The 26,919-nt window shown below is 47.3% G+C and overlaps 1 protein-coding gene across 1 annotated transcript; it reads right to left on the bottom strand.

The window, feature by feature from the left end:
* Positions 1-481: 481 nt before the first annotated feature.
* Positions 482-26,831, bottom strand: WIPI2 (WD repeat domain, phosphoinositide interacting 2). The gene is made up of 12 exons (XM_032238445.1): positions 26,527-26,831; positions 19,626-19,708; positions 15,924-16,093; positions 13,666-13,762; positions 12,056-12,153; positions 11,841-11,933; positions 11,598-11,668; positions 10,111-10,218; positions 8,219-8,383; positions 7,500-7,607; positions 5,953-6,086; positions 482-2,848 (listed from the first exon to the last, which is right to left on the bottom strand). The coding sequence occupies exons 1-12, from the start codon at positions 26,598-26,600 to the stop codon at positions 2,736-2,738; spliced, it is 1,314 nt and encodes a 437-aa protein (XP_032094336.1). The 5' UTR covers positions 26,601-26,831; the 3' UTR covers positions 482-2,735.
* Between the last annotated feature and the right edge of the window lie 88 nt (positions 26,832-26,919).

Below are 26,919 nucleotides of genomic sequence, written 5' to 3' on the forward strand. Positions count from 1 at the left end.
AAATATATATATATATATATATATATATATATATATATATATATATACACATATATATATATATATATATATATATATATATATATATATATATATCCCACCCCTGAATCGAGATAATAGCAGAAGGAGCAAGGGGGGGGGAGTTTGTTTTTCCTTCTTTTCTCTACTCCCCCCCCCCACTGGTCTTTTCCCCCTGTAATTTCTTTCCAGCAAATGTTTCCATTTATTTTGGTTCCCAGAAGAGAAAGCCACAATAGTGGAAGACCTAGTGATAATTTAATCAAAAAGGAAGGAAAGGGGAAGACACCCCAAGATGGCTAACATTCTATGAAAAAAAAACCCAAACTTTCACACCCCCAAAAAAGGTTGTTTCCCCACCCACCCACCCCCCAAACATCGTTTTGCTTCTTGGCGCACGGAAACAAATCTCAAAAGGTTCAAAACAGAAACGAAAATTGGAAGAAGGCACATTACAGCTCGATAAAGAAAAGGCAGGGTTTTTTTTTCCTCCGATTTTGGTCACACTTTCATCCCAGTCCTGGCAGTTGCGAACAACAAGCTTTTGTCGTGTTTTTTTCCCCCCCCCCGTGACACGACAACTTTTGCACAAGCTGTTGGAAAGTGAGAAATGACACAACAGGTTAGGCCATGTAACACCTTCGAGAGGAGGAGGAGGAAAATCTGCAACCGAGGAGACAAATAATAATCATAATCATAATAATACAGGGACATGATTCCCTTTCAACCTTGAATCACAACTTAAAAGAACGACACGTGGGCCTTAACCGACATGCTACAAACGAGTCCTTTCTTCGAAGACACCGTTCAGAAGACACCCCAAAGTTCGGGCTTCATCCTTTTGACCCCCCCCTAAAGCTAACAGTGTGCAGTTGTGACGGAGGGGGAAAACACACGGCACGGCAATTTGCCAAAAGAGAGAGAGAGAGATGAACCTCCTGAGAAGGAAGCTGGAAGTAAGAGATTTTAAGGTCGACGTCCACAGGAACTCTGAAAAAAGGAGAAAAATAAATAAATAAGGGTTTGTCCAGCAGCAGAAAACAAACCCAGGATTGATCTACTGGAGTTTGAACAGCTTCTCACAAAGAGTTTTACGAAAGCTACAGACAGGGGAAAGAAGGGTTTGGAAGCGAGACGAGTAGCTTTATACAGCTCGGATCAAACTAACGTTAAGAAGGGACATACTTTCTGGTTAAGAGCTTAACACTTGGTTAAAAACAACACGCTAGCCGGGTTATGACAATCGTAGGAAGCCCAAGGGGGTGAGGGGCGTAACAAACCATGATGCTGGGAATAAGCACAGCCCATTTCTTTCACTCTTCAAGCAAGCCAATAAAGCAGGACAGATTTGTATGTCAAAGCTCAAGCTAAAGAACGGAGATCGGGGATCCCAGGAACAGGGCAGGGAAGAAATCTAGATTTTTTTTTTAAAAAAAATGGAAAAAGAGATCAAGGGAGACTCACACCCCAGCAATTCTGGAGTTCACACACAGATCCCAAATTTAAGGGATTGCCAATGTGTGCACCCTCAGATGTCCCAATTCGGGGAAAAGGGCGGCGTATAAATGTAATAAATCCAATCCAAATCCAATCTCATGCCCTCAAAACTCAAGATTTCTCCGCTGCCTGGTTTGGTTTGCTATCACATATGCAACCTATTGTGGTCTGCTGAGCCAGGATTCCTGGCTTCACACAGCTCCGAAAGACAGATAAAGCTTTCTCTTCCCTTCTCTCTCTCTCTCTCTCCTTGGCGAAACCTTGTCTTTACGGTGGGAGATGCTTGGGAAACAAAAGGCCACGTTGGAAGAGACAAATCCCACCAACCCCACAAATGAGGGACACATACCACAACCCCACAAATGAGAATCAGGAAGAGTTTTAATTACCAAAATGGTCTTTTTGGGGGGGGGGGGGCAGGGAGAAAGCAAAAAAGAACCAGAGAAAAGAAGCGTAGAGAATGGCTCACGAAAGGGGAGGAAAGATTCGGAGGGGGGGGAAACGCTTGACCTTTAGTAAAAGTAGTGTCTCAAAATTCTCCAGGCATGCCCCTCAAGCCATGCGCAGAAAAAGCCACTTGGATTTTCTTTTTTTTTGTAAAAAATAAAAATGTTATTATTTTCTCATCCAGGCAGAAGAAGAAGCAGCAGCTAAAGCATCTTGAGCTCATCCTTGCGGCTCTTCCTTCCCCTCGCCAATGGCCCAGGGTGAAGTTCGAAAAACTTACACGTTTCCTTTAGAAATAAAAAAAAAAAAAAACCCACGGTTATAAAATGAATCGGCTCGCCTATTTTCACTTGGCACAAGGAGGCATGCAAAGCTCAAAGGTGCTGAATTAAAGAGCAGGGGTGTTGGTTTCTTTCTTTCTTTTCGTTGGTTTGGCAACAACGGGGAAAAAAAATATAGAGGGGTTATTTTCCTGATGGCTGGCTAAGGAAAGAAAATAAACAACGAACAAAGCGGGTGGATTTCACCGAAGTGAAATCTAGGTGTGCGCTTCCGCCTGGGGTGGTATGGAACCGTCACTACAAGCTAGGATGGGGGTGTGTGTTTGTGTGTGTGTGTGTGTGTGTAGGTTTTGCTTTGAGGGGGGTCTGCCTTCCTTCGAGGATCTCACACACACACACGTGGCTCAGGCCGAAGTCCGTAGCAGCGTCGACAGGCGTCCCCCGGAAGCGCCCGGCCGACGTTCACAACTTGGGGGAGTTCGATTGACCAGTTCAATCAGTCCGAAGGATCATGGGGGGGTGCTCGCTGTCCTCGTCTAGGCGCAGGGCGTTGATGTCGTCCTCCAGGCAAACGCCACCGACGGCCCCAAGGTCTTCGTTGTAGACTGAAGGGAGACGACAAAGAAGACACCGTTTCAGAAGACAACAGGCGTCCACCTCTTGTTTGTTTGTTTGTTTATTATATTTATATGCCGCCCTTTTCCCCCGAAGGGGACTCAGGGCGGCTCACAACTCAAACCAGGGAAGGGGGATACAGACAAAAAATTAAAAACAAAGCATAAAAATGCACAATTTAAAACACACAACAGTCATACTGTTGTCCGCGGAGGTTCTCCGTTATCCGAAGGAGGCCCCGAAAAAGGGAGCCTTTCCCAAAAGTCAACTGGACGTTCTCGATTTTTTCTTTTCCCACTTGAAAATGTTTGGCTTCTCAACCAAGAAGCCTCTTTGCAACTGGGAGGAGAAGAACTGAAGTTTTGGGGATGAAGGAGAACCGGAGAAGCTTCTTAGATGACAAGGGGAACGTTTTCAAGGGGGGGGGGGGAGAAAGAAAAAAGAACGAGGGAGACCAGTTGCCTTTTGGAAGAGCGGTTTTGGGGATCCTCCTTGTTCCAACTCTACAAGGATTCCTGACCCAAGATCCCTTGAGCTCCTAGGCAAGCGTTCTGCAGACCCTCCTTCAATCCTTGTTGGAAGTCCTGCCCCCTCCTTGGCTGTGACTCTCTGGAGAAGGGCAGCAGATCAAGAGAGGACAAGAAGGGTCAACCCTGAGCCCCTTTTGGGGCTTCAGGATTGCCACACTGGAGTTGAGAGGTGGGGGGGGGGGAATAGAGATAGCTGGGATTTCGGAGCCAGTTCTGACCGAGGCTTCCCAAGAGCATGAAGCAAACTCCTGGTCCCGACAAAAACCTCTTTTTATTAATTTGCTGTGAATTCTGCTCATTCTCATCCAGCAAAGTCTTTCGAGGGAGGATTTACAGTCACAGACCTTCTCTGGTTTGGAGAGCTGCCAGGCCGAGATCTGCAAAACTTGGCAAGGAGTCTCGGAGAGTCACGAACAAAATAAGCAAATTAATTGTCTCCCGCAAACTCCACTCCCCTTTCGCTCCTCTTTTATCTCCTCTGGGAGGGGCCATTCACCATCCACCTGTGGCTTTACTCCCCAGTCGACCCCTGTTCTTTAGCTGCTCCCTTCGTCTGGCTACTCTGCGTATGCGCACACTGGGAACAGGCTCCAGCTGTTCCTCTGCCTCACTGATGTCTGACTCCGAAGGCAGCTGATAACTGTCAGACGGCCCTGGCCCTCTCTCTGCCTCCGACACAGAGCCCTCCTCAGAGCCTTCCCCAGACTCCAGGACTGGCCCAGGTTCCTCCCCAACCCTCCTCACTGTCTGAATCTGCTGCCAGCTTCACTCCACTCCACTCCACTCCAAATACTTTCTCCTGGGAACCAAGGACATTTCCACAGGTGGCCAGAGAGAGAGAGGGGGAGTGACGTTACCAGGCAACGGTATGACACCTTGATTGGATCACGCAACTTGATTTTTAGGGGGGAAACTTTACTTTTAATTAGGTGAAAACCGCAGGAAACCTCAAGAGTCGGTTTTCACCAGCCTGTGCCAATGTGATACATCCAATAAAACTGTTCTTTGAGGAATTGACCTGAGCTTTGTTTGCTAGGGGTGTATTACTCGTGGCACGCCAAAACCGCGGTAGACTACAGTGCGCCCGACGAAAGCGCGTATGTGACGTCATCAGCAGTGCGACAAATAAAATTAAAAATAAATTAAATTAAAATTAAAATAAAATTAAAGCAAGCCGATTCACATAAAGGTAAGGGTTAGGTTTAGGGTTAGGTTAAGGGTTAGCGTTAGGTTTAGCGTTAGGTTAAGGGTTAGGTTTAGGTTTAGGGTTAGGCTTAGGGTTAGGTTTAGGTTTAGGGGGGTTAGTGTTAGATTTCCGCATTAATTTTAAGTTTACCGCTCACAGCGTGCTGTTTTCGTCGCGCTGTGATGACGTCACGTACGCGCTTTCGTCGAGAGCCCTTTAGTCTACCGCGGTTTTGTGGTGGAACCGTATTACTTGCAATCCTGACAAGAAGCTCTTCCACCAGAGAGGAGAGAGGCCATCTCTTGAGTCACCAAACGATGACCATCAACCTAGAAACGGACAAGGGGTAGAAAGACGACCCACCAAGTCCGGTTGTTGATTGCGTTGCCAAGGCGATGCCATCAATGCTTCCCTGTTAGTGTTGACTGACAAGGGGACAACCCAATGAGCCAAGGGGGCCCATGAAGTCATATACCTCCCACAGACCCATTAGATCTCACAGGGTTGGCCTCCTCCGGGTTCCATCTACCAGCCAATGCCACCTGGCTACTACCCGGGGGAGGGCCTTCTCTGTGGCAGCTCCGGCCCTCTGGAACGAACTCCCCGCAGGGATTCGGACCCTCATCTCTCTCCAGGCCTTCCGAAAAGCCGTCAAAACCTGGCTTTGCCGGCAGGCCTGGGGTTGATTGAGATTGAGATGCTTTATTTGTATGCCGCCCTTTTCCCTGGGGGGACTCAGGACGGCTCACAACTCAAGGGGAGGGAGGACAAACGAGTCACAGACATAAAAACGATACATCATTAAAAACACAACAGTCATACAATTCGAGTGGGGTTGAAATCTTTAGCCCCAGGCCTGTTGGGACAGCCAGGACTTAAGGGCTACGCGGAAGGTCTGGAGGGTGGTGAGGGTACGAATCTCCACGGGGAGTTCGTTCCAGAGGGTCGGAGCAGCCACCGAGAAGGCTCTCCTCCGGGTAGTTGCCAGTCGACATTGGCCGGCTGATGGAATTCGGAGGAGGCCTAATCTATGGGATCGTATCGGCTTAGTGGAGGTAATTGGCAGTAGGCGGTCTCTCAAGTACCCAGGTCCAATACCATGCAGGGCTTTGTAGGTGACAAGTAGCACCTTGAAGCGCACTGATGAGTTCCCTCTCCTCTCGACTTGTGTGGTTGCGTGACTCTTGCTTATTTTAATTATCTGTAGTTTGTTCTATGTTTCTCCTTTTCCCCTTTTGAATTGTTCGCTGCCCTGAGTCCTTCCCGGAGAAGGGCGGCATACAAATAATAAAATTCAATTCAATTCAATTCAATATGGATGCCGTTCTCCCTGCAAACTTCTCGGTCAACAAGGGGAAGGTTCCTGGGAAGTCCTTACCGTGTCTCGTGGGCGAAGAAGGCATGTAAGCAGCGCCTCTGGTCACTGCGGCACTGTAGGTCTGTGCTACCAATGGTCTGTCGTGAGAGGCAGATTCTAGAATTTCATTGGCTGGCTCCATGCTGCCATCCAACCTGGGGAAAACAGACAAAGGATACCTCACCCGGAGTGCCCCAGTGGGCTCCGCAGCCACAGCCGGGCCTTTGGTAGGAAAACTTGGCGATCTTGGCAGGAAGCCAAGCTTTATGAGTCAAAAGGTGGCGCAGTGGTCAGAGCGCAGTACTGCAGGCTACTTCTGCTGACTGCCGGCTGCCTGTAATTTGGCAGTTTGAATCCCACCAGGCTCAAGGTTGACTCAGCCTTCCGTCCTTCCAAGGTGGGTAAAATGAAGACTCAGATTTTTGGGGACAAGAGGCTGACTTTGTAAACCGCTTAGAGAAGGCTGTAAAGCACTATGAAGTTGTATATAAGTCTAACTGCTAAGTGGGAAGGAAAGAAGGAAAGAAGGAAGGAAGGAAGGAAGGAAGGAAGGAAGGGCCATGGTGGCGCAGTGGTCAGAGCGCAGTACTGCAGGCTGCTTCTGCTGACTGCCGGCTGCCTGTAATTTGGCAGTTTGAGTCTCACCAGGCTCAAGGTTGACTCAGCCTTCCATCCTTCCGAGGTGGTAAAATGAGGATTGTTGGGGGCAAGAGGCTGACTCTGTAAACTGCTTAGAGAGGACTGTAAAAGCACTGTAAAGCGGTATATAAGTCCGCTATTGCTATCAGGTCCATAAGATTCCCCCAACTGTCTAGCTTTAATCATTTTTGGCATATCGGTGGTCCTCGACTTACGACCTGAACTAAGCCAAGAATTGCAAGCATTAAATTGTGTCGGTCATTAAAAGGTCATCATGTAACTGATCTGATTTTATGAGGCTTTCTCCCCGCCTCCCCAGCAGTTAAGTGAATGCCCCAGCTGCTAAGCAATCCACAATGGCCGTTTTTTGGTCGTAACTTGAGCACTACGAAGTTTTCATACATGACTGGATACTTCAGGAAAACATGCGCTCAAATCTTATTCTTCGCTATTGGCGAAGACCAATTCAACAGCTCTGTGTTAATGTGCTCCGTGCCCATATTATGGGTTTAGACAAGGTAAAGGTAAACATTCCCCTCCCACATATGTACTAGTCGTTCCTGACTCTAGGGGGCGGTGCTCATCTCCATTTCAATACCGAAGAGCCAGCGCTGTCCGAAGACGTCTCCATGGTCATGTGGCCGGCATGACTCAATGCCAACACTGTTCCCTTCCCACCAAAGGTGGTTCCTATTCTTCTACTTGCATTTTTTAACCTGCTTTCGAACTGCTTGGTTGGCAGAAGCTGGGAGAAGTCACGGGAGCTCACTCCATTACCCAGCACTAGGGATTCGAACTGCTGAACTGCCAAGCTTTCTGATCGACAAGTTCAGCATCTTAGCCACTGTGTCCCCTAATGGGTTTAGGACCAACCCTCAAAAGAAGAATGTGTGCAAAAGGGGGAAGAGATAGCGAGGGAGGGGACTCACTTGTGCTGTTTCATCAGTGTGCATTCACCCCCTTCCTGGGGGTCCAAATTGTACATGTAGAGATACCCATCGGCGGCTGCTACCAAGAGCCGGGGAATTTTCTGAATTCTAGAAGGAAACAAAGGATTCGTCAGCTGGCACTGATGACGTTACCTAGGCTGGTCATGAAACGCCTTGCAAGAAAACTACCCAAGATCAGGTCCCCACAATTCATCAGCTTTTAAGGAAAGGTCTGCCTATTCGCAAGTCTTGAAGCAGGGGGTGGTGGTGTTAGAAACATCCCTTCGCCCCAAATTGTTCGTTCCATCGGGTCAACTCTGCTACCTGCAATTGAAGGAAGTACAGGCGCGTCGTTCAGCGCAGCACCGAGCTCAATGCTGAATCGGAGTGATCCCTTTTAGAGGCACCCCGTACTTTTGCATCTGTGTGTGGAAGGGATTTGTGGGGCAGGTGGAAGAAGAGGAGGAGGAGGAACTGTGGGGTCCTTGGTGCTCTCTGAGCTTGCTTGTTTTCCTGAAGACATTTCCTGAACCAACTAGGTAACATCATCAGTGCTAGAAGGGAGTGGGTTTTGAGGCTTATGGAGAGGAAGAGGAGGGGTCTCAAGGCTGTAGGACTATTGACCAAGGCTGCCCAGTTGTAAACCAGGGATCCCCGAGGCGCTCCATCGGCCTCCATCGCTACTTAAGGAAGAGCTTTCGTGCCGTGCCGCTACTCACGTGGCCAAGGTGCAGATGTTTCTGTGCCCACAGAAGGGGAGCCGGACCGTGGCAAAGGCTCGGCCTTGGTTGAACATTTCGGTCACCTGGGCGGGCAGGTAGTTTGGGAACGTCCGAATGGTCTCCACAAAGTACCCCGTCCAGGTGGTGGGTTCCTCCTGAGGTCTGGGAGGGAGGAGGGGAGAGAGAGGGTCTTCAAAACCGTCCCCTTAAAAACGTGACTGTCCATCCAAGAAGTTGGGGATGGCTCTTTTTTTTCAAAGAAGATTTTTTTTTTTTAAGGTTCAAAAGTTTTATTTCTTTTAAATCAAACATTTCATCATTCCTCAATCAGTAAGACATCGGAGTACAATTTTTTGTGTGTCAAAATAGTTCTAGTTTACCACCAAATTCTTGTCTAGCCTAATATATACCCCTTCCTTCCCCCCCAACCCCCCTCTTCCTCCCCCCCCCCGACTTCCCAGAACCCGTACACGGTATGGATTTTTAACAAACACAGTCTAAAATCTATTGAGAGAAAAGAAATAAAGAAATTAATGACATTTCTACATTGACCTTAGCTTCTTCTTGCTGAATTAACTTTAAACAATTTTAATCATTTCTGATCTTAAGCATAGGCTAACTGGAGTAATCTTCCAAGATTTCTTTTTTTTTAAAGACAACAGGACGTAACTATCTTTTGTGTCGCTGCAGAAAACCACAATCTGATTCAAAAAACTGCAGGCAGAGGTATACGGGACACAACCTTCTATCCCAGGGGTTCTCAACCCTCCCAATGCCGCGACCCTTTAATACAGTTCCTCATGTTGTGGTGACCCCCAACCATAAAATCGGTGTCTCGGTTCCTAAGACCATCGAAAATATGTGTTTTCCCAAGAATGGACATTAAAAGTAACAAACTTAGCAGAGATGGCTAAAATATCAGCATATCTTAAGGACCACTCAGATGAGAAATATAAACTGGAGTGGAGAAGATGGATTGACTATACTCAAAATAAATACGGGACTAAGAAATTCCAGATAGCTTATGATTGAAAAGGCAAGGAATGATGTAATTTGTTTATAGTTGGCTTAACAAAAGAGGAGTTAAAGCACAAATGGAAGATGTAGCCAAGTTACTTTTAGTTTATTTTAGAATATGATTGTTAAAGATTTATACCCTGTATTTGCTCTGGGAAGTCAAGGGGGGGGGGGAGGTTGGGGGGGGGGGAGATGGGCTCGGGTGGGGGAGGGAGGTAAATATTTGTAAAACCTTTTTTAAATTTTTCAATAAAAAAAAAAGAAAATATGTGTTTTCCCAAGAATGGACATTAAAAGTAACAAACTTAGCAGAGATGGCTAAAATATCAGCATATCTTAAGGATCACTCAGATGAGAAATATAAACTGGAGTGGAGAAGATGGATTGATTATATTCAAAATAAATACGGGACTAAGAAATTCCAGATAGCTTATGATTGAAAAAGCAAGGAATGCTTTAATTTGTTTATAGTTGGCTTACCAAAAGAGGAGTTAAAGCACAAATGGAAGATGTAGCCAAGTTACTTTTAGTTTATTTTAGAATATGATTGTTAAAGATTTATACCCTGTATTTGCTCTGGGAAGTCAAGGGGGGGGGGAGGTTGGGGGGGGGGAGATGGGCTCGGGTGGGGGAGGGAGGTAAATATTTGTAAAACCTTTTTTAAATTTTTCAATAAAAAAAAAAGAAAATATGTGTTTTCCGATGGTCTTAGGCGACCCCTGTGAAAGGGTCCTTCGACCCGCAAAGGGATCCCGACCCACAGGTGGAGAACCGCTCCTCTATCCCCTCCCCAATTTTTCTTTCTGATGTCCCTTTCAGCCGCCCCGGGTTTGAGCCAATCCAGGGATTGCGCTGCCCTCCCCAAAACTTACTTCTCTTTCACAGTCTCCAGTTTGAAAATGTGCACTGTCTCTGTGTTACTGGAAGCCGACAGGAACATGCCATCCATGCTGAAGGCCAACGAAGAGATGCTGACGCACCTGGAGGGAGGAAGCGAAGAGATGGTGGGTCAACCATGGCGAAGAGGGAGGGAAGGAGGAAGAGAGGGAGGAGAGAATAGGAGGGGGAAAGAAGGAAGGGGAAAGGAAGAAGGAAGGAAGGGAGCGAATGGGGGAGGTGAAAGGAGGGAGGGAAGTGGAAAGGAAGGAAGGAAGGAGGGAGGAAAGGAAGGAGAAAAAAGGAGGGAGGTGAAAGGAAGGGGATAGTGATGGAAGGAAAGGGGAAGGAAGGAAGGAGAGAATAGGAGGGGGGGAAGGAGGGAGAGAAGGGAAGGAAGAAAAGGAGGGGGAGGTGAAAGGAAGGGGAGAGTGATGGAAGGAAGGAAGGGGAAAGGAAGAAGGAAGAGAAAGGAAGGAAGAGAAAGGAAGAAAGGGGAAAGGAAGGAAGGAGAATATAGGAGGTGGGGAGGTGAAAGGATCGAGGGAAGGGGAAAGGAAGAAGGAAGAATGGAGGAAGGGAAGGGAAGGAAGAAGAGAAAAGGAGGGGGAGGTGAAAGGAAGGGGAGAGCGATGGAAGGAAGGAAGGGGAAAGGAAGAAGGAAAGAAAGAAGAGAAAGGAAGGAAGAGAAAGGAAGGAAGGAGAGAATAGGAGGGAGGAGGGGCAAGGGAGAAGGAAGAACGGAAGGAGGGAAGGGAAGGAGGAAGAGAAAAGGAGAGGGAGGTGAAAGGAAGGGGAGAGTGATGGAAGGAACGAAGAGGAAAGGAAGAATGAAAGAAAGAAGAGAAAGGAAGGAAGAGAAAGGAAGGAAGGAGAGAATAGGAGGGAGGAGGGGCAAGGGAGAAGGAAGAATGGAGGGAGGGAAGGGACGGAGGAAGAGAAAAGGAGAGGGAGGTGAAAGGAAGGGGAGAGTGATGGAAGGAAGGGGAAAGGAAGAAGGAAGAGAAAGGAAGGAAGAGAAAGGAAGAAAGGGGAAAGGAAGGAAGGAGAATATAGGAGGTGGGGAGGTGAAAGGATGGAGGGAAGGGGGAAGGAAGAAGAAAGAACGGCGGGAGGGAGGGGAAGGAGGAAGAGAAAAGGAGGGGAGGTGAAAGGAAGGGGAGAGTGATGGAAGGAAGGAAGGGGAAAGGAAGAAGGAAAGAAAGAAGGAGAGAATAGGAGGGAGGAGGGGCAAGGGAGAAGGAAGGAAGAACGGAGGGAGGGAAGGGAAGGAGGAAGAGAAAAGGAGATGGAGGTGAAAGGAAGGGGAGAGTGATGGAAGGAAGGAAGGGGAAAGGAAGAAGGAAGAGAAAGAAAGGAAAAGGAAGGAAGGGGAGTATAGGAGGGGGGAGGTGAAAGGATGGAGGGAAGGAAGGGGAAAGGAAGGAAGAATAGGAGGGGGAGGGGAAAGGAGGAACCCCCCCAATCTTTCAATTGCCATCACCTCTTCATGCCCCGTCGGAATTCGAAGAGCTTCTGCCCCTCTGGAATGGAAAATACCCGGATCACCGTGCCCTGCAGGAGAAAAGGAGCCCACCTCTTGAAGCCATCTCCTCAACGGGACTTCCGGCTTTCTCTGCCCGCCTGGTCCCCTTCGAGAACTCCTCTGGATCCACCCAAGTTCCTCTCCCCCCTCGCCCGCCCTTTTGTTTTTTCCTTCCCAGGGAAAGGATTGGAAACGACGCACCTTCTCGGAGGCGGTGGCGAGCTTTGTACCACTTGCGTCGAAAGCCAGGGCAGCCAGCGGACTATCGTGAGCGGGGATCATGTTGGTAGCCCTCTGCGGGGAAGCCCGGGAACGGAACACAAGACCTTAGTGCAGAAGGGAGGCTCCTGCCCTCCCGCACCCCACAACCCCAAACCACCCCAACCGTCAGGAGTCCAGAGCCTGCAGGATCTTACCAGGTTGATGGTGTCAAAAACTTGGACTTCGCCAATGCTCGCGCTCCCCGGATAGGCGAGGTAACAGTTATCATTGTTTATGGAGAGGGAACACAATCCTGGAGGGGAAACAGGGATCGACACGATTGGGCACTTTCCTTTACAATACAATAGCAGAGTTGGAAGGGACCTTGGAGGTCTTCTAGTCCAACCCCCTGCCTTGGCAGGAAACCCTACACCACTTCAGACAAATGGCTAGCCAACATCTTCTTAAAGACTTCCAGTGTTGGGGCATTCGCAACTTCTGGAGGCAATTTCTGTTCCACTGATTAATTGTTCTAACTGTTAGGAACTTTCTCCTTAGTTCTAAGTTGCTTCTCTCCTTGATTAGTTTCCACCCATTGCTTCTTGTTCTGCCCTCAGGTGCTTTGGAGAATAGCTTGACTCCCTCTTCTTTGGGGTAGCCCCTGAGATATTGGAACACTTTCCCAAAACCGTCACGAAAGAATCAAGATTACTGTATTTTTCGGAGTATAAGATGCACTCCCCTCCCAAAAAAAATGGGTGATGTCTGTGCGTCTTATATAGTGAATGCTGTCGAAGCCCCACTCACCCGCCGGCCCCCACACTTCGGGCTCTGCCTCCCAACAATTTGCCTCCTGGCAGCAAAACAGCCTGTTTCAGTTTCAGCACAGCCTGATTTAGCACAAGCAGCTGATTGGCGACTGGATCAGCCTCCCGGAATACCGCCTATCAGCTGTTCCAGGCTGCGGGGATTCCCGCCGCCTGGAATGGACTGAAAATGGGACGCACAGAGGCCCAAAAGGTGGCACCTGGCGGCGGAGATAGATGGCAGCGGCTATGGGCAGCAATGGGCAGCGGTGATCCCCGCAGCCTGGAACAGCCTGATAAGGCGGTATTCTGGGAGGCAGATCCAACCGCCAATCAGCCGCTCGTGCTAAATCACGCTGTGATGAAGTTGACCAGGCTGTTTGCTGCGAGGAGGCAAATTGTTGGGGGGGCGGAGGAAGAATTTTTTCCCCTTGTGCTAATTAAGCAAGAGCGAGCTTGGGCGATGTCAAAACATCAGATGAGCTCAACTAACGTAGGACTTATCGAATCTGGAGGTGGGCGTCAAAAGAGGAATCAGTCTAGAATCTCTACGTAGCCACAAAAGACTAAGACTTCCTTGAATGCCATTAACCTTTACCTAGTTGGGTAGGGATTTCCCTGCATGGGAATCAGGAGAAGTTAATCGGTTTAATTGCAACTTCTTATGTGGTTCTGGTCTTTCGCGCCTGACACTAGATGAACAATAGCAATAGCAGTTAGACTTATATACCGCTTCATAGGGCTTTCAGCCCTCTCTAAGCGGTTTACAGAGTCAGCATATCGCCCCCACAGTCTGGGTCCTCATTTCACCCACCTCGGAAGGATGGAAGGCTGAGTCAACCTTGAGCCGGTGAGATTAGAACCACTGAACTGCAGATAACAGTCAGCTGAAGTGGCCTGCAGTACTGCACCCTAACCACTGTGCCACCTCGGCTCTTTTGGACGGAACCAGCTAAAAGGGGGAGCCGAAAGGTATCAGCGTCAGAGTAGGATCGAAGGAGAGTAAGGAGCATCTTTACCCGCAGGATTAGGAGGCGTCTCCCTGATGGTGTGCAGAACTTTCATATCCCGTATGTTATGTATGTACAGAGATTCTTCCAGGCAGACGATCAATCTCTGGGGGAGCGAAATAAAAGAAGAAGGAGAGAGAGAAGCAGATCGCAATAGCACTTAGACTTATAGAGGTAGTCCTCAAATTACGAATACGATTGAACCCAAGATTTATGTTGCTGGAATTTCCGCGCAATTCATGTTGGGGAACTCTGTTCTAAAACACTCTCTCAAACAATGGAATGTAGAACATGAAATAATTGGTTCACCGACAAATGCCCGCTCGACAAAAGCGCACCGACGAAACCGTGGTGAGAAAACCGCGAGGTCGAAATCGCGCCGAATGAGCGCAGAAGCGCGCCAACAACAGCGCGCCGACAAAAGCACGCCTTCAACAAAGAACTAATAACAACCTAATAACCCTAACCCTAAACCTAACCCTGAACCTAAGCCTAAACCTAAACCTTAACTTAAATCGTGCTTTTGTGGGCGCGATTTTGTCGGCGCGTTGTGGGTGCGTTTATGACGTCATGGTTTTTGTGCCGCTGTTTTGTCGGCGCGCTTTTGTCGTGCGCGCATTTGTCGGGTCACGAAATAATTGGGATGGAAGGGACCTTGGAGATCTTCTAGTCCAGCCCTCTGCTCAGGGAGCAGATTGTGCACCATTCCAAACAAAAGGAATGAGCTCTTTTTCAAAAACCTCCAGTTTAATGGAGTGTGCACAGCTTCATGAGCCAAGGGGTTCCACTGGTTAATTGTTCTTACTCCCAGTGCTTATAGAAAGGGCTCTGAGCAGGCTCAACCTTCTGAGCTCAATTGCAAAAGCCATCAGTTTCTTCCGTAATTTTAGGCGAGAGAAATTGGCGAAGTGAGTTTTTGTCCCAGTTTATGATTTCCCTTGCCACGGTTGTTAAACAAACCACGGCAGACGTTAAATTAAGTAACGTCGTTGTTCAGTGACTCTTGCTTCCCCCCACATGGACTTGGTTTTTGTCAGGAGGTCGGAAAAGGGGATCAGAAAGACGGCAATCGTCGTAAATGTGAAAACCAGTTGACAAGCATCCTAATGTAAATCACCTGACCACGGGGATGTTGCAACACTCCCAAGGGTGAAAAACCATCGTAAGTCGCTTTTTTCAGTGCTGTCGTAACTTTGAACGGGGATTAAATGAATTTAGGTAAGTCAAGGATTATCTGTATACTGCTTCCTAGAGTAATATTCAATCAATCAGAATAGAGCTTGGAAAGGATCTTGGAGGTCTTCTAGTCCAACCCCCTGCTCAACGTGAGTTAATTCAGAAGATAACATAAAGATGTACTATTATTGGATGGATTTAGGAGGACATAATGAATTGTTATAATCTAAATTAGTTAAACGATTATAATATCTCGTACAAAAATGAAGGAATAATAGTTATAGTCAAATAAAAGACTAATGATGATAATAATGTATACATATATATTAGATTGATAATATGAGAATTTATATAAATTTCAAGTGAATATGGAGTGGATGCACAAAAGGTTTTGTAACCAACCAACATGGTGGATGTAACTGGAAGATGTTTTTATGTTTTGTATGTATAAGTTTGTTTTTTTAAAATTAAACATTCTTTCAATAAAAACAAAACATGAGTTAATTCTACATTAACGGGACGTTTCAAGCCTGAAAAGTACAAATCTCTCTTTGTATTCTCTTTTCAGCAAATAGCAATAGCGGTTAGAACTTATACACCGCTTTACATCCCCTTCTAAGCAGTTTATGGAGCCAGCCTATTGGCCCCCAACAATCTGGGTCCTCATTTTACCCACCTCGGAAGGACGGAAGGCTGAGTCAACCTTGAGCCGGTCAGGATCAAACTCCTGGCAGTGGGCAGAGTCAGCCTGCAATACATTCTAACCACTGTGCCACCATAGGAAAGGAAGGAGGGAGGGAGGGAAGGAATTAGGAAAGAAGGGAAGGAGGAATTTAGAAGGGAGGGAGGAATTTGGAAGAGAGGAAGGAAAGGAAAGAGAAAAAGGAAGAGGAAAGGAAAGAGGAAAGAGGGAAGGGAAAGCTTATACAGGTAGTCCTTGAATTACAACAACGACTGAGCCCAACTGAGCCCAAATTTGATGTGGCTAAGTGAGAAATGTTTTAAGGATCGAACTGCTGGCAGTCAGCAGAGTTAGCTTGCAATACTGCATTTTCACTGCTGCGCCACCAGCAGAGCTCACCCCCACTCACCTGCCTGTTCAGCTTCACAGCCAGGATCGTGTTGGAGTAGCTGTAGTTGCAGATCTCCGTCCCTTTCTTGAAGTGGCAGACTTTCAGCTTGCGAGGTGCCCGGAGGCTAACGATGGCGACGAGGCTGCTGGAGAAGAGCCGTTCCACGATGCACACGTCTTCGGTGTCATCTGCGGGGCGAGGGTGGAAAGGGAACGGGGTGGCACGAAACAGAGACAGAACAACCAACTGGGTTAGCTGCTTTTTAAAAGTAATGGGAATAACTTTCAACTTCCTGCCGTCTTCCCCAATGACTTTCCTTGTAAGAAACTGACTGGGCGTGTTGGAAATTACAATCACGGGACTCCACCGGCACTGAAGCACTACAACTCGGCTAAATTTCTTTTTCTTTTTAAAAGGTTTTTTTTTTCCTCTTTCCTACAAACATATCGTTGTGTGAACAGTGTGGAAGCCGAGGGCAGCTTAACATCCAAGAAGTGTGCTGGAGCAGAGTTTAGAACTGGGTGAGAAGAATCTTTTTTAATTCAAAATGTAACCCCAAAAGGAATATTCAGGAGAGACTCATAATTACTTTTAAAGTGGCGACGACCGAGCTATTTTTGGAGTAAAATCTTAGAACTTTGAAACGGAAGGGGAAAAAAAGAACTAAAGGAAGAAAATTAAAAAAAAAACACTTGCTAAAATACAGATGATTGGATTTTTAAACTGGACAGGAGCTGCGTGTTGAAAAGGCATTTTTAAAATGCTGGAACTCTTTATATAAAAGCTAATACCACATTTAAATTGTGGAATAGCATAGTAAATTTGTATAAAGAAGAAAGCTGATTTGAAAGCTGATTTAAGAGTGCCGACTGTTGATAAAGGAAGGTACAACATACCTCCCAAATCCTGGAAAGATTTGGTGGTGGAAATTTAAGCGTGAGATTAAAAAAACTTAATTACTAAAAAAAAAAAAAAAAACTTGGCTAAATTTCTATCCCACAGTCATGGGTCCCGGATTAGGGATCCGTTCTCAGCCCATTTGAAGGTCGTTGATTCAAATCACTGTTTCCCACAATCCACAATGTTTCACCCAATTGAAAGTTAGAAACAGACACGAGAGTTTGAGCAGTACGCAGATGATTTAAGGGCAGAGTTACACGGATGTAAGAGATATACCGTTTCCAATTGAAACAGAACATGGAGGCATTAAATGACTGCCAGCGAGAGACCCCCCCTCTCTCTGTCTCTCTCTCCCCCCTTTTCTCTGTTTCTTTCTGTCTGTCTCTTTTTCTCTCTCTCTTTCTGTTTCTCTGTCTCTCTTTTTCTGTTTCTCTTTCTTCCTGTCTCTCTCTTTTTCTGTTTCTCTCTCTGTCTCTCTTTTTGTTTCTCTCTCTCCTTCTGTCTCTCTCTGTGTCTCTCTTTCTTTCTGTCTCTGTGTCTCTTTTTTCTGTTTCTCTCTTTCTGTCTCTCTCTTTTTTCTCTGTTTCTCTCTCTGTCTCTCTCTTTCTGTTTCTCTCTCTCTCTCTCTCTCTCTTGTGGATCAATAGGTTGCCATTTCCAAGCACAGCTGCCTATAAATAGCCTGCCATATTTCAGCGCGAAGCTGTTAAGTGGGTGAAGGCGAAAAGAACAAGAGGGGTAAAAGACCTCCACTTGCTGGAGCTTTGAGAGCTGTAAATAAAGAGCAAAGTAAAAATTGGTGCCGCTAAACACATTTCGGGCCCGCGAGTGAGTCTTCCTGGATAGCGCTATTAATATAAATCTTAACATATCAAATGGCATTGCGGCTGGTGTTGGCCAACTGGGAAATAGACCAGGAAGTTAATATCGTTAGAGCTTTTGATTCATGAGTTCTTCCGACCAAGAGACATCCTTCTGCTCTCGGAGATAGTCAGAGGAATCCAGGAAGTCCGAGATAAAGTGGGTGCTTCAGGTGAGTAAGTATGTGTAGGATCCAATCTGGGTTGGCTGCCGGGACGAGCGGTTTAGTCTTTCGAACTCATACTGGAGTCCATACCCTCAGGGAACTTCTCTCTAGCAGAGTGTGAGCTTTGGGCTATTCTATGTTTGGTATTGATATGGTGCCCATTGTGCAGGGGTCTCAAACTCAAGGCCCGGGAGCTGGATACTGCCACATACCTCCCAGCGGCCAGTAAGATCCCACAGATTGGGCCTCCTTCAGATGCCATCAGCCAGACAGTGTCGGCTGGCGGATCCCCGGAGGAGAGCCTTCTCTGTGGCTGCTCCGACCCTTTGGAATCAGCTACCCCCAGAGATCCAGACCCTACCCACTCTCATGGCCTTCAGGAAAGCTGTAAAAACCTGGCTCTTCCGGCAGGCCTGGGGCTGTTGACCTCATTGTTGAGGTCCAGCCCCGATTAGAATGAATGTATGTGGTGTTGTGATTTTAAACTTGCTTTTTTTTCTCTTTTTTTCTCTCTCTCTTTTTTGTAAGCCGCCCGGAGTCCTTCGGGATTGGGCGGCATATAAATTTTATAAATAAACAAACAAACAAACAAATAAATAATACGGCTCACGGGGTGCTTAGATCCGGCCCATGGGGCCGCCCTGGAAACAGCAAAGAACTTGCCCGCGGTGCCCCTGCCAGCAAAAATTGAGGCCCTCGCGAGCTCCTTTTGCACTGGCAGAGGGTTGCAGGAGGCCATCGTAGCCAAAAACAGAACTCGGGAGCCTGTTTTTGCTGGCAGAGCGCTTGGCCCACCACAGGCGCCCCCGACATGAGTGACGTCGAGGGGGCCCACCATGGCCCCCTGATGCCAAACACAGCCCTGATGCGGCACTCAATGAAATCAAATTTGACACCGCTGCTGCTGCGTGCGGCTTTTTAGCTGTTGATTGGAGCGTTGAAGGCTGGCTAGTTAAGTGGTTGGCTGCTGACATATATTCAAATTTTGCAGCTACTAAGAGTGTTGGAGGAGCAGGGACAAAAACAGCCGGGGAAGCACAAGCAAAGGACAGCCAACAACAGGTTGGGCTGTGGATGGCTAGCCAATTTAAGTGGTTGGCTGGTGTTTCCTTGTGCTGCCAAGCCCTCGCCTCCTAAGTATTTGATAAGCTGGTGGTAAATCAGCACTCCCATCGACTGACGAGGGGCCCGTTTCCCAGGCTTCAATCATTCCCTGGCTGTTTTTGTGCCAGCCCGTCCAACAATCTTAATAGCTGCAAAATTGAATGTTATGTCAACAGCCATTGACTTAACAGCCAGCCATCAACACGCCAATCAAACACTAAAAAGCCACACACAACAGGCACCCTAAAGTATTGCACACAGAATAGCACAATGCACACATTCTGGAGAGAGAGCGAGATTTCCTGAGGATGGGCTCCAGCACAATCCAAAAGACTAAACCCAGTGAGTGACCCAGATTGGATCCTGCAACATTATTATTCTGGGACACAGATTCGCCTTCGCTCATGAGTAGTACAGGAACTCAAGGCCTCGAAAAGCTGCTACGGTTTCACACAAGATTCCCTCATGTCGGAAATGGGAATGCCCCCATTATAAGAGGAAGCCCTTGTCTTGCAACCATGCATTTCAAAGTTACAGCAGCACTGGAAAAAGAGGCTTTCAACTAGGAACTGAAGTCCGTACATCCTCACAATCCTGCCTTGGTCTGAGGCTGTAATTTAGGAAAAGGGAGACCGAGATGGAGAAAAGAACACAACACACACACACACACACAAAAAACCACCACTTACTGCACTCGTAGATCTGCTCCAGTTTATCCACAGAAGAGAGAGAGAAGAATTTGTAGCCCAACACGCTTCCAACAGCCAAGGACCTGAAAAAATAAACGAGAGATCAAACAAGGATCCTGATTTTATGTGATCATGATGACCCAAGAACCCAGATTCATAGCAGCTCTTTGGAGTTCAAATGCCGGACACCTGTGAAATCTAATTATCAGCCTTATGTTTCTTGCATACACCACCAATATTGGCCACAGATCAATAAACTGAGCCTGTTGTAAGCAGGGACAACTCAAAACAGAACCATGGGACTTATGACTCGCTCCTTAGCGACCGTTTGAAGTTCTGACGGATCTACCTTGGAGCTACATTCAGTTTTGGTCACCACGATGTAGAAAAGATGCAGAGACTCTGGAAAGAGTGCAGAGAAGAGCAACAAAGAGGATTAGGGGACTTGAGGCTAAAACATATGAAGAACGGTTGCAGGAACTGGGTATGTCTAGTTTAATGAAAAGAAAGACCAGGGCTGGAATGATAGCAGTCTTCCACTATCTCAGGGCCTGCCCCAAAGAAGACGGCATCAAGCTATTCTCCAAAGCAGCTGAGGGCAGGACAAGAAGCAATGGATGGAAACTAATCAAGGAGAGAAACAACTTAGAACTATAGAGACATTTCCCGACAGTAAGAACAATTAATCAGTGGAATAACTTGCCTCCAGACGTTGTGAATGCTCCACCATTGGAAGTTTTTAAGATGTTGGATATCCATTTGTCTGAAGTGGTGTAGGGTTTCCTGCCTAAGCAGGGGGTTGGACTAGAAGACCTCCAAGGTCCCCTCCAACTCTGTAGTTCTGTTCTCTCCTCTCCTCTATTCTACTTATGACCTGGATTTGAAATTACGATGGTCAGTCACCCTTGGAGTCACGGGACCAAACTCCAGGACACAGGACATATTTATAGCCATTTACAGTGTCCTGTGGTCGCGAGACATGTTTTCCCGAAAACTAGGCCTTACTGGGTTTTTCGGCAAATTTGCAACCTTCATGTATAATCAGTTCACTTAATGACTGAGATTTACTTAATGGCCACTGCAAAAACAAGGTCAGGAAAATAGGACCATGAGCAACTCATTTTACGACGTCGCTGTTTCCAAGTGTGAAGAGCAGGCTCCATTATGGTTATAAGTCAAAGTCTCTAGCTATACTGCACTGTGTTGATCACGATGCAATTTATTTGCACCAAGTTCGATAATATTTTGTCTACAGTCCTGTCTCCAAGCCAAATCCTTCTGTTTGAGAAGGCCAGGAGAATATTCTCTCTCGGTTTATTGCTAAGGCTGGTGATATCCCCCGAGAGAGAAATAGCTATCGATTATAAAAACCCATTTGTATTTCAGCACGGGCACGAATCGCAGGACAATTCATTTTCTTTTCGCAAGTACAACTTGGGCAGAAAACGAAAAACGGTTCTCTACAACGCGCCCCGAAGGGAAAGCCAGTATTTCTTTAATCTAATGGTTTCGAGGTTATTTATAGAGTTGATAGCACCCATTATTTATAAGTCACTATCAATTTTAAGGGACTCTTAAAGCAAAGCAGAACTCACAGTGTGTTCTCGCTTGCTAATGATTTAGGGGTGTGGGGGGGGGGGAAGAAAGGAGTGGGGTGGAAAGACTCAGTTGATGGGAGAACAAAATGGATTAAAGATAATCCTGTCATCTGGCAATAAGGAATATTCAGCAGAATGGTATATTGTTTTATTTGCCCCTCCAAGAAGGGGAAAAAATGCAATTCAAACAGAAGCAAGGCTGCCTTTTGGGGTACATTGGAGGTCACGAAACATAGTCCAGAGTTTTAGTCGGAGTCTTATTATTATTTTTTAAATAAGACGATCAAACAGATCTCATAATATCAGCAGTTGGAAGAGTGAGTGGGAAATTAATCAACAGATGTTGCAACCAGCGTTTGGAGATGAACAGATTAACAGAGTTGGAAGGCACCTTGGAGGTCATCCAGTCCAACCCCCACCCCCCATCCCCATCCAAGCAGGAGACCCTACACCATTTCTGACAGATGGCAGCCCAATCTGTTACCATGAAATGCGATGCTGGCCATCAGCCTTCGCTGGCTTCAAACAAGGGTTGAGTGAATTGATCCCATGGTTATTAGCCTTGATGCTGATGGGTCTGTCTCTGAAGATCATCTACTGGTAGACTCACTGGTTTTGACAGAAGAGAATATCTGTCGCTCTGGGTTGAACTGGGGAGTCCTTAGTGCCCTCTGAGCTTGGAAGTTTTCTTGAGGATGTTTCACGGCCCAACTAGCTAATATCCTCCCTCCTTCCCCTTGCTGCTCTCTGAGCTTGAAGACGTTTCATAACCCAACTAGCTAATATCATTAATCATCCTTCCTTCCTCTTCCTCCTTCCTTCCTTCCTTCCTCTCTCTCTCCCTTTGCTGCTCTTTGAGCTTGCAGATGTTTCACAACGCATCTAGTTAATATCATTAATGATCCTTCCTTCCTTCCCTTCATCTTCCCCTTGCTGCTCTCTGAGCTTGCAGACATTTCATAACCCAATTAGCTAATATCATTAGTCTTCCTTCCTTCTTTTCCTTGTTTTATTTTCTCTTTTCCTTCCTTCCTTCCTTCCTTCCTACGCTCCCTCCCTCCCCTTGGAGCTCTCTGAGCTTGCAGAGGTTTCATAACCCTAGCTAATATTGTTTTCCTTCCTTCCTTCCTTCCTTCCTTCCTTCCTTCCTTCCTTCCTTCCTTCCCATCCTCCCTCCCGTTGGAACTCTCTGAGCTTGCAGAGGTTTCATAACCCTAGCTAATATTGTTTTTCTTCCTTCCTTCCTTCTTTCTTTCCTTCCTTCCCACCCTCCCTCCCCTTGGAGCTCTCTGAGCTTGATGGTTTTCTTGCAGACGTTTTTGTTACCCAACTAGGTAACACCATCAGAGCTAGAAGGACAGTGCTGATGTCCCTTTCCTCTTACGATAGGGTTCTTTTACAAGGAGTAGGAATTGTGCGGTTTGTGTCCATTTTCCTGACACACACCTCTTATTAGAAGTTGAGACATCCTGACTACCACACAGCCCATCCGCCTGGCCTGGACTCCATCCTCGAAAAAGGGCTCAGGGCCACCAAAGAAAATAAATAGGGGGCCATTCTCCCCCCCCCCCTGCTCCCCTTTGCTTCTATTGTGTATTCCTTCAATGAGAGACACCTACCCACACACAAAGTCACGTACAGGCCACACTCTCTGAAACGGCACCAGAGATCAATTAGCAATTGCTGGGAGAGATGAACATAAATAATTAAGCCTACGCTTGTCAGCAGGACAGAACATAATGTGGTTGTGAAATGCTGGCGTGGACCGTCCTTTCTGGTCAAGGGGCTCGCTCGCCCTACCAGGGTGGCCCCTTCTCTGTCCCTATTAAAAACCTTTGGCTGAAACGGCTCTCAAAGTTTTCCACACCGGCTCTGCGTGCCCTTTTTTTTTAAATGCCCAAAATACAGCTCTCAGAATAGAATAGAATGGAATAACAGAGTTGGAAGGGACCTTGGAGGTCTTCTAGTCCAACCCCCTGCCTAGGCAGGAAACCCTACACCACTTCAGACAAATGATTATCCAACATCTTCTTAAAGACTACCAGTGTTGGAGCATTCACAACTTCTGGAGGCAAGTTCTTCCACTGATTCACTGTTCTCACTGTCAGGAAATTTCTCCTTAGTTCTAAGTTGCTTCTCCCCTTGATTAGTTTCCACCCATTATAGCACATACAGGTTGTCCTTGACTTTCAACAGTTCACTTAGTGACGGTTCAAAGTTACAACTTTTCAAAGTGGAAAAAAAGTGACTTAGACCCTTCCAGCATCCTGATAAGTCATGTGATCAAAATTCAGAGGCTTGGCAACTGGCAGGTACTTACGCCGGTTGCAGTGTCCCGGGGTCACATGATCCTCTTTTGCGACCTTCTGACTGGCAAAGTCAACGGGAAAGCCACGTTCACTTAACAACCATGTCACTAACTCAACAAGTGCAGTGATTCTATTCTATTCTACTCTCTATATTTTCTATCCTATCTATTCTCTATTCTATTTACTCTACTCTACAGTCTATTCTATTTTCTATTCTATTCTATTTTCTATTCTACTCTACTCTATTATATTTTCTATCCTATCTATTCTCTATTCTATTTACTCTACTCTACATTCTATTCTATTCTATTTTCTATTCTACTCTCTATTATATTTTCTATCTATCTATTCTCTATTCTATTTACTCTACTATTCTATTCTATTTTCCATTCCATTCTATTCTATTCTCTATTCTATTTTCTATCCTATCTATTCTATTTACTCTACTATTCTATTTTCTATTCTATTCAATTTTCTATTCTATTCTCTATTCTATTTTCTATCCTATCTATTCTCTATTCTATTCTACTCTACTCTTTATTCTATTCTATTTTATTCCTTATTCTATTCTATTCTCTATTCCATTTGATTCTATTCAAAATCTATTAACTTTCTCCTCTTTGATACCTTAGCAATCTAACTCATGCTTCCCTTTCTTTGCAAGAATTAAGCCCACTTTGCATTCAAGAGACGTGGCCTCTGCAGCATTTCAGTTTTGTCTCCTCCTGCCAACTCACAAATGCACACATACACACATGGAAGAACCACCTTGAGGGCTAACAGAACAAGCCACACAAAAGGGGGAGGTGGGAAGAGCCGAAGGAGCTATGGGGTTTTCCTCCCAAGTGAACCCCACAGAAAACATCGAAGCTGGCTTTCCAACGCAGCCCTGGGGTGTTTAGAGTAAGCGCAGGAAAATGTGCTCACATTGAAGCAAAACAGACAGAAAGTTGAATTACTTTCTCAACATGTTGTGAGAGAATTGTGCGAAATCAGACTGTGTCAAGAGGGGTGGGGGGAATTGGCTCCCCTCCTCTTCCCCGCCGCTCCATTTCAATATTACTAACTTTGAGTTGTTGATTTTTTAATTATATTTGTTTTATAAGAGGAGGGACGCGGTGGCTCAGTGGCTAAGATGCTGAGCTTGTCAATCAGAAAGGTCGGCAGTTGGGCGTTTCGAATCCCTAGGGCCACGCAAGGGAGGGAGCTCCCGTTAACTTGTCCCAGCTTCCGGCAACCTAGCAGTTCGAAAGCATGCAAAAAATGCAAATAGAAAAAATAGGAACCTGTTGTAATATAGTTCCTTGTGCAGGTGTGTGTCCTCCATGGCCTAGTTCATACTAGGGCCTGCAGAGTCACGCTGAATCACACAGGAGAAAACAAACTCCTAAAAAGCCATAACATCCTGATAATGCATAACATAACATTCTGAGATGTGCCCTACCATTGACGTCCAGGATTTGACCATATATAGAAAGAACTTTCCTGAAGCAGTAGATTAGAAATTGTACTTTTACAGGCTGTTTTTAAGCACATGCTATTGCTCCTCCTGCCTTTGTCCTATCTCAATAAAAGGGTCTCTCAGACCCCCAATCGGGGTCGCTCCATCTCGAGAAAGTTCGTGTCCTGTCTTTTCTCCACATTGGCCTCATGGTCGACCCACGGGAACATCACATTTGGTAGCAGAGGATGGTTACGTCACAGGAACCACCTTTGATGGGAAGGGAACAGTGTTCCGTGCGCCTTCGGCATTGAGTCATGAGGGCCCCATGACCACGGAGATGTCTACGGACCTGAGCCAGTCTATTCTACATAACAAAGATATCCCCCCATCACCTCTAGGATTATGGGGTTAAGGCATGATGGTAGTAGCCCTTTGCCCATCTCACCACAGGGCACCTGGGAAGAAGCAAGGCTCAACCAAGCTTGGACTCAAAGCACAGCCTAGAGAGTTGCCCCTGCATGGCCCCATGGGAGTCTGACAACCAATCCGAATACAAGATCAAAGGCCAGAGAGGGCATAAAACCAGGGACTTTCAGCATCTCTGCCTCTTTTTTCTTCTTTCCCCAACATCTGGAAGCATGGGACACCCCCCCCCCTTCCTGTTCAGGAGCTCAAGCCGTGTGATCCCGTGTAAGAGCCGAGGTGGTGCAGTGGTTAAATGCAGCACTGCAGGCTACTTCAGCTGACTGCTATCTGCAGTTCGGCTGTTCAAATCTCACCGGCTCAGGGTTGACTCAGCCTTCCATCCTTCCGAGGTGGGTGAAATGAGGATCCGGATTGTTGTTGGGGGCGATATGCTGACTCCGTAAACCGCTTAGAGAGGGCTGAAAGCCCTATGAAGCGGTATATAAGCCTAACTGCTATTGCTATTGCTACTGATCCTGTCCACCATTAAACCAGCTTTCCAAACAGCCTCCATGTTTCCAGGGTCTTCCCCCCCACCCCCCGCAAACTTGGAGCTGAACCCAGAAGGACGCTTCTCCCAACAGAGGGGGAGGGGGCAACCCATGATCCTCTGGGCCATGGCGTTGACCCTCTGGAGCGCTGCCCTCTCTGCCTACTGTGCAATTGGCAAACCATCACACAGGGGCAGAGGCCTCCCAAGGAAAAAGGCTGGGCTGCCTTCCCCTTCCCAGGATGGCTCAATGGGGCTCCCCAGCCCAGGGCGAAGGGCGGGGCTAGATGGCCTCTGGGTGCCCCCTTCTTCACCCCCCCACCCTTTTCTGGGGGAGGTGGGGTGGAAATCCCAACGGGGGGCATGGCTTAGGGTAGTCTTTTCACTTCTCCCCACCCCAAGGCCCATAATCCACAACCAGCTGGGAGAGGGATGGAAGGATGGGAGTCAGGTGGGGGGGGAAAAGGGGGAATCCCTGGCCACGCCCCCTCCCCCTCCCCTCTTTCGAATCTTGGCTCCTCTCTCCCAGCCCCCCCTTTTGCCGCGGCGGCCACGCGCGTGCGCGCTCCCTCTGGCCACGCCCCCCTCCCCTTACGTGTTGTCCTGGTTGAAGTTGGCGAAGAGCAGTTGGCCGGGGCCGGCCTCGCCACTCTGGCTGGCTAAGTTCATGGCGGCCTCGTGGCTCGTCCTTCGCCGGGCGGGCGGGCGGGCGGGCGGGGGAGAGCGCAAGAAGGGCGGCGAGGCTCAGCCTCGGAGGCGCCCGGCCCGGCTCATCGTCTCCATCTCCGTCCGTCTCCTCATCTCCCTCATCAGCGGCGCCTTGTTTACGCTCGGGCTAGCGGCCGAGGCCCTTGGGCGCGTGCGCCATCCCGCCCCTCCTTTCCCGGCGGCCTCTTCGCCCTCGCGCAGGCGCGCTGGAGGAAGATGGGAGGACCGCGCGGGGGCGCCTGCGCAGTGGCTCTTGTATATGAGAGAGAGAGAGAGAGAG

This window comes from Thamnophis elegans, unplaced genomic scaffold (genome assembly GCF_009769535.1).
Source record: "Thamnophis elegans isolate rThaEle1 unplaced genomic scaffold, rThaEle1.pri scaffold_177_arrow_ctg1, whole genome shotgun sequence".
Taxonomy (NCBI): domain Eukaryota; kingdom Metazoa; phylum Chordata; class Lepidosauria; order Squamata; family Colubridae; genus Thamnophis; species Thamnophis elegans.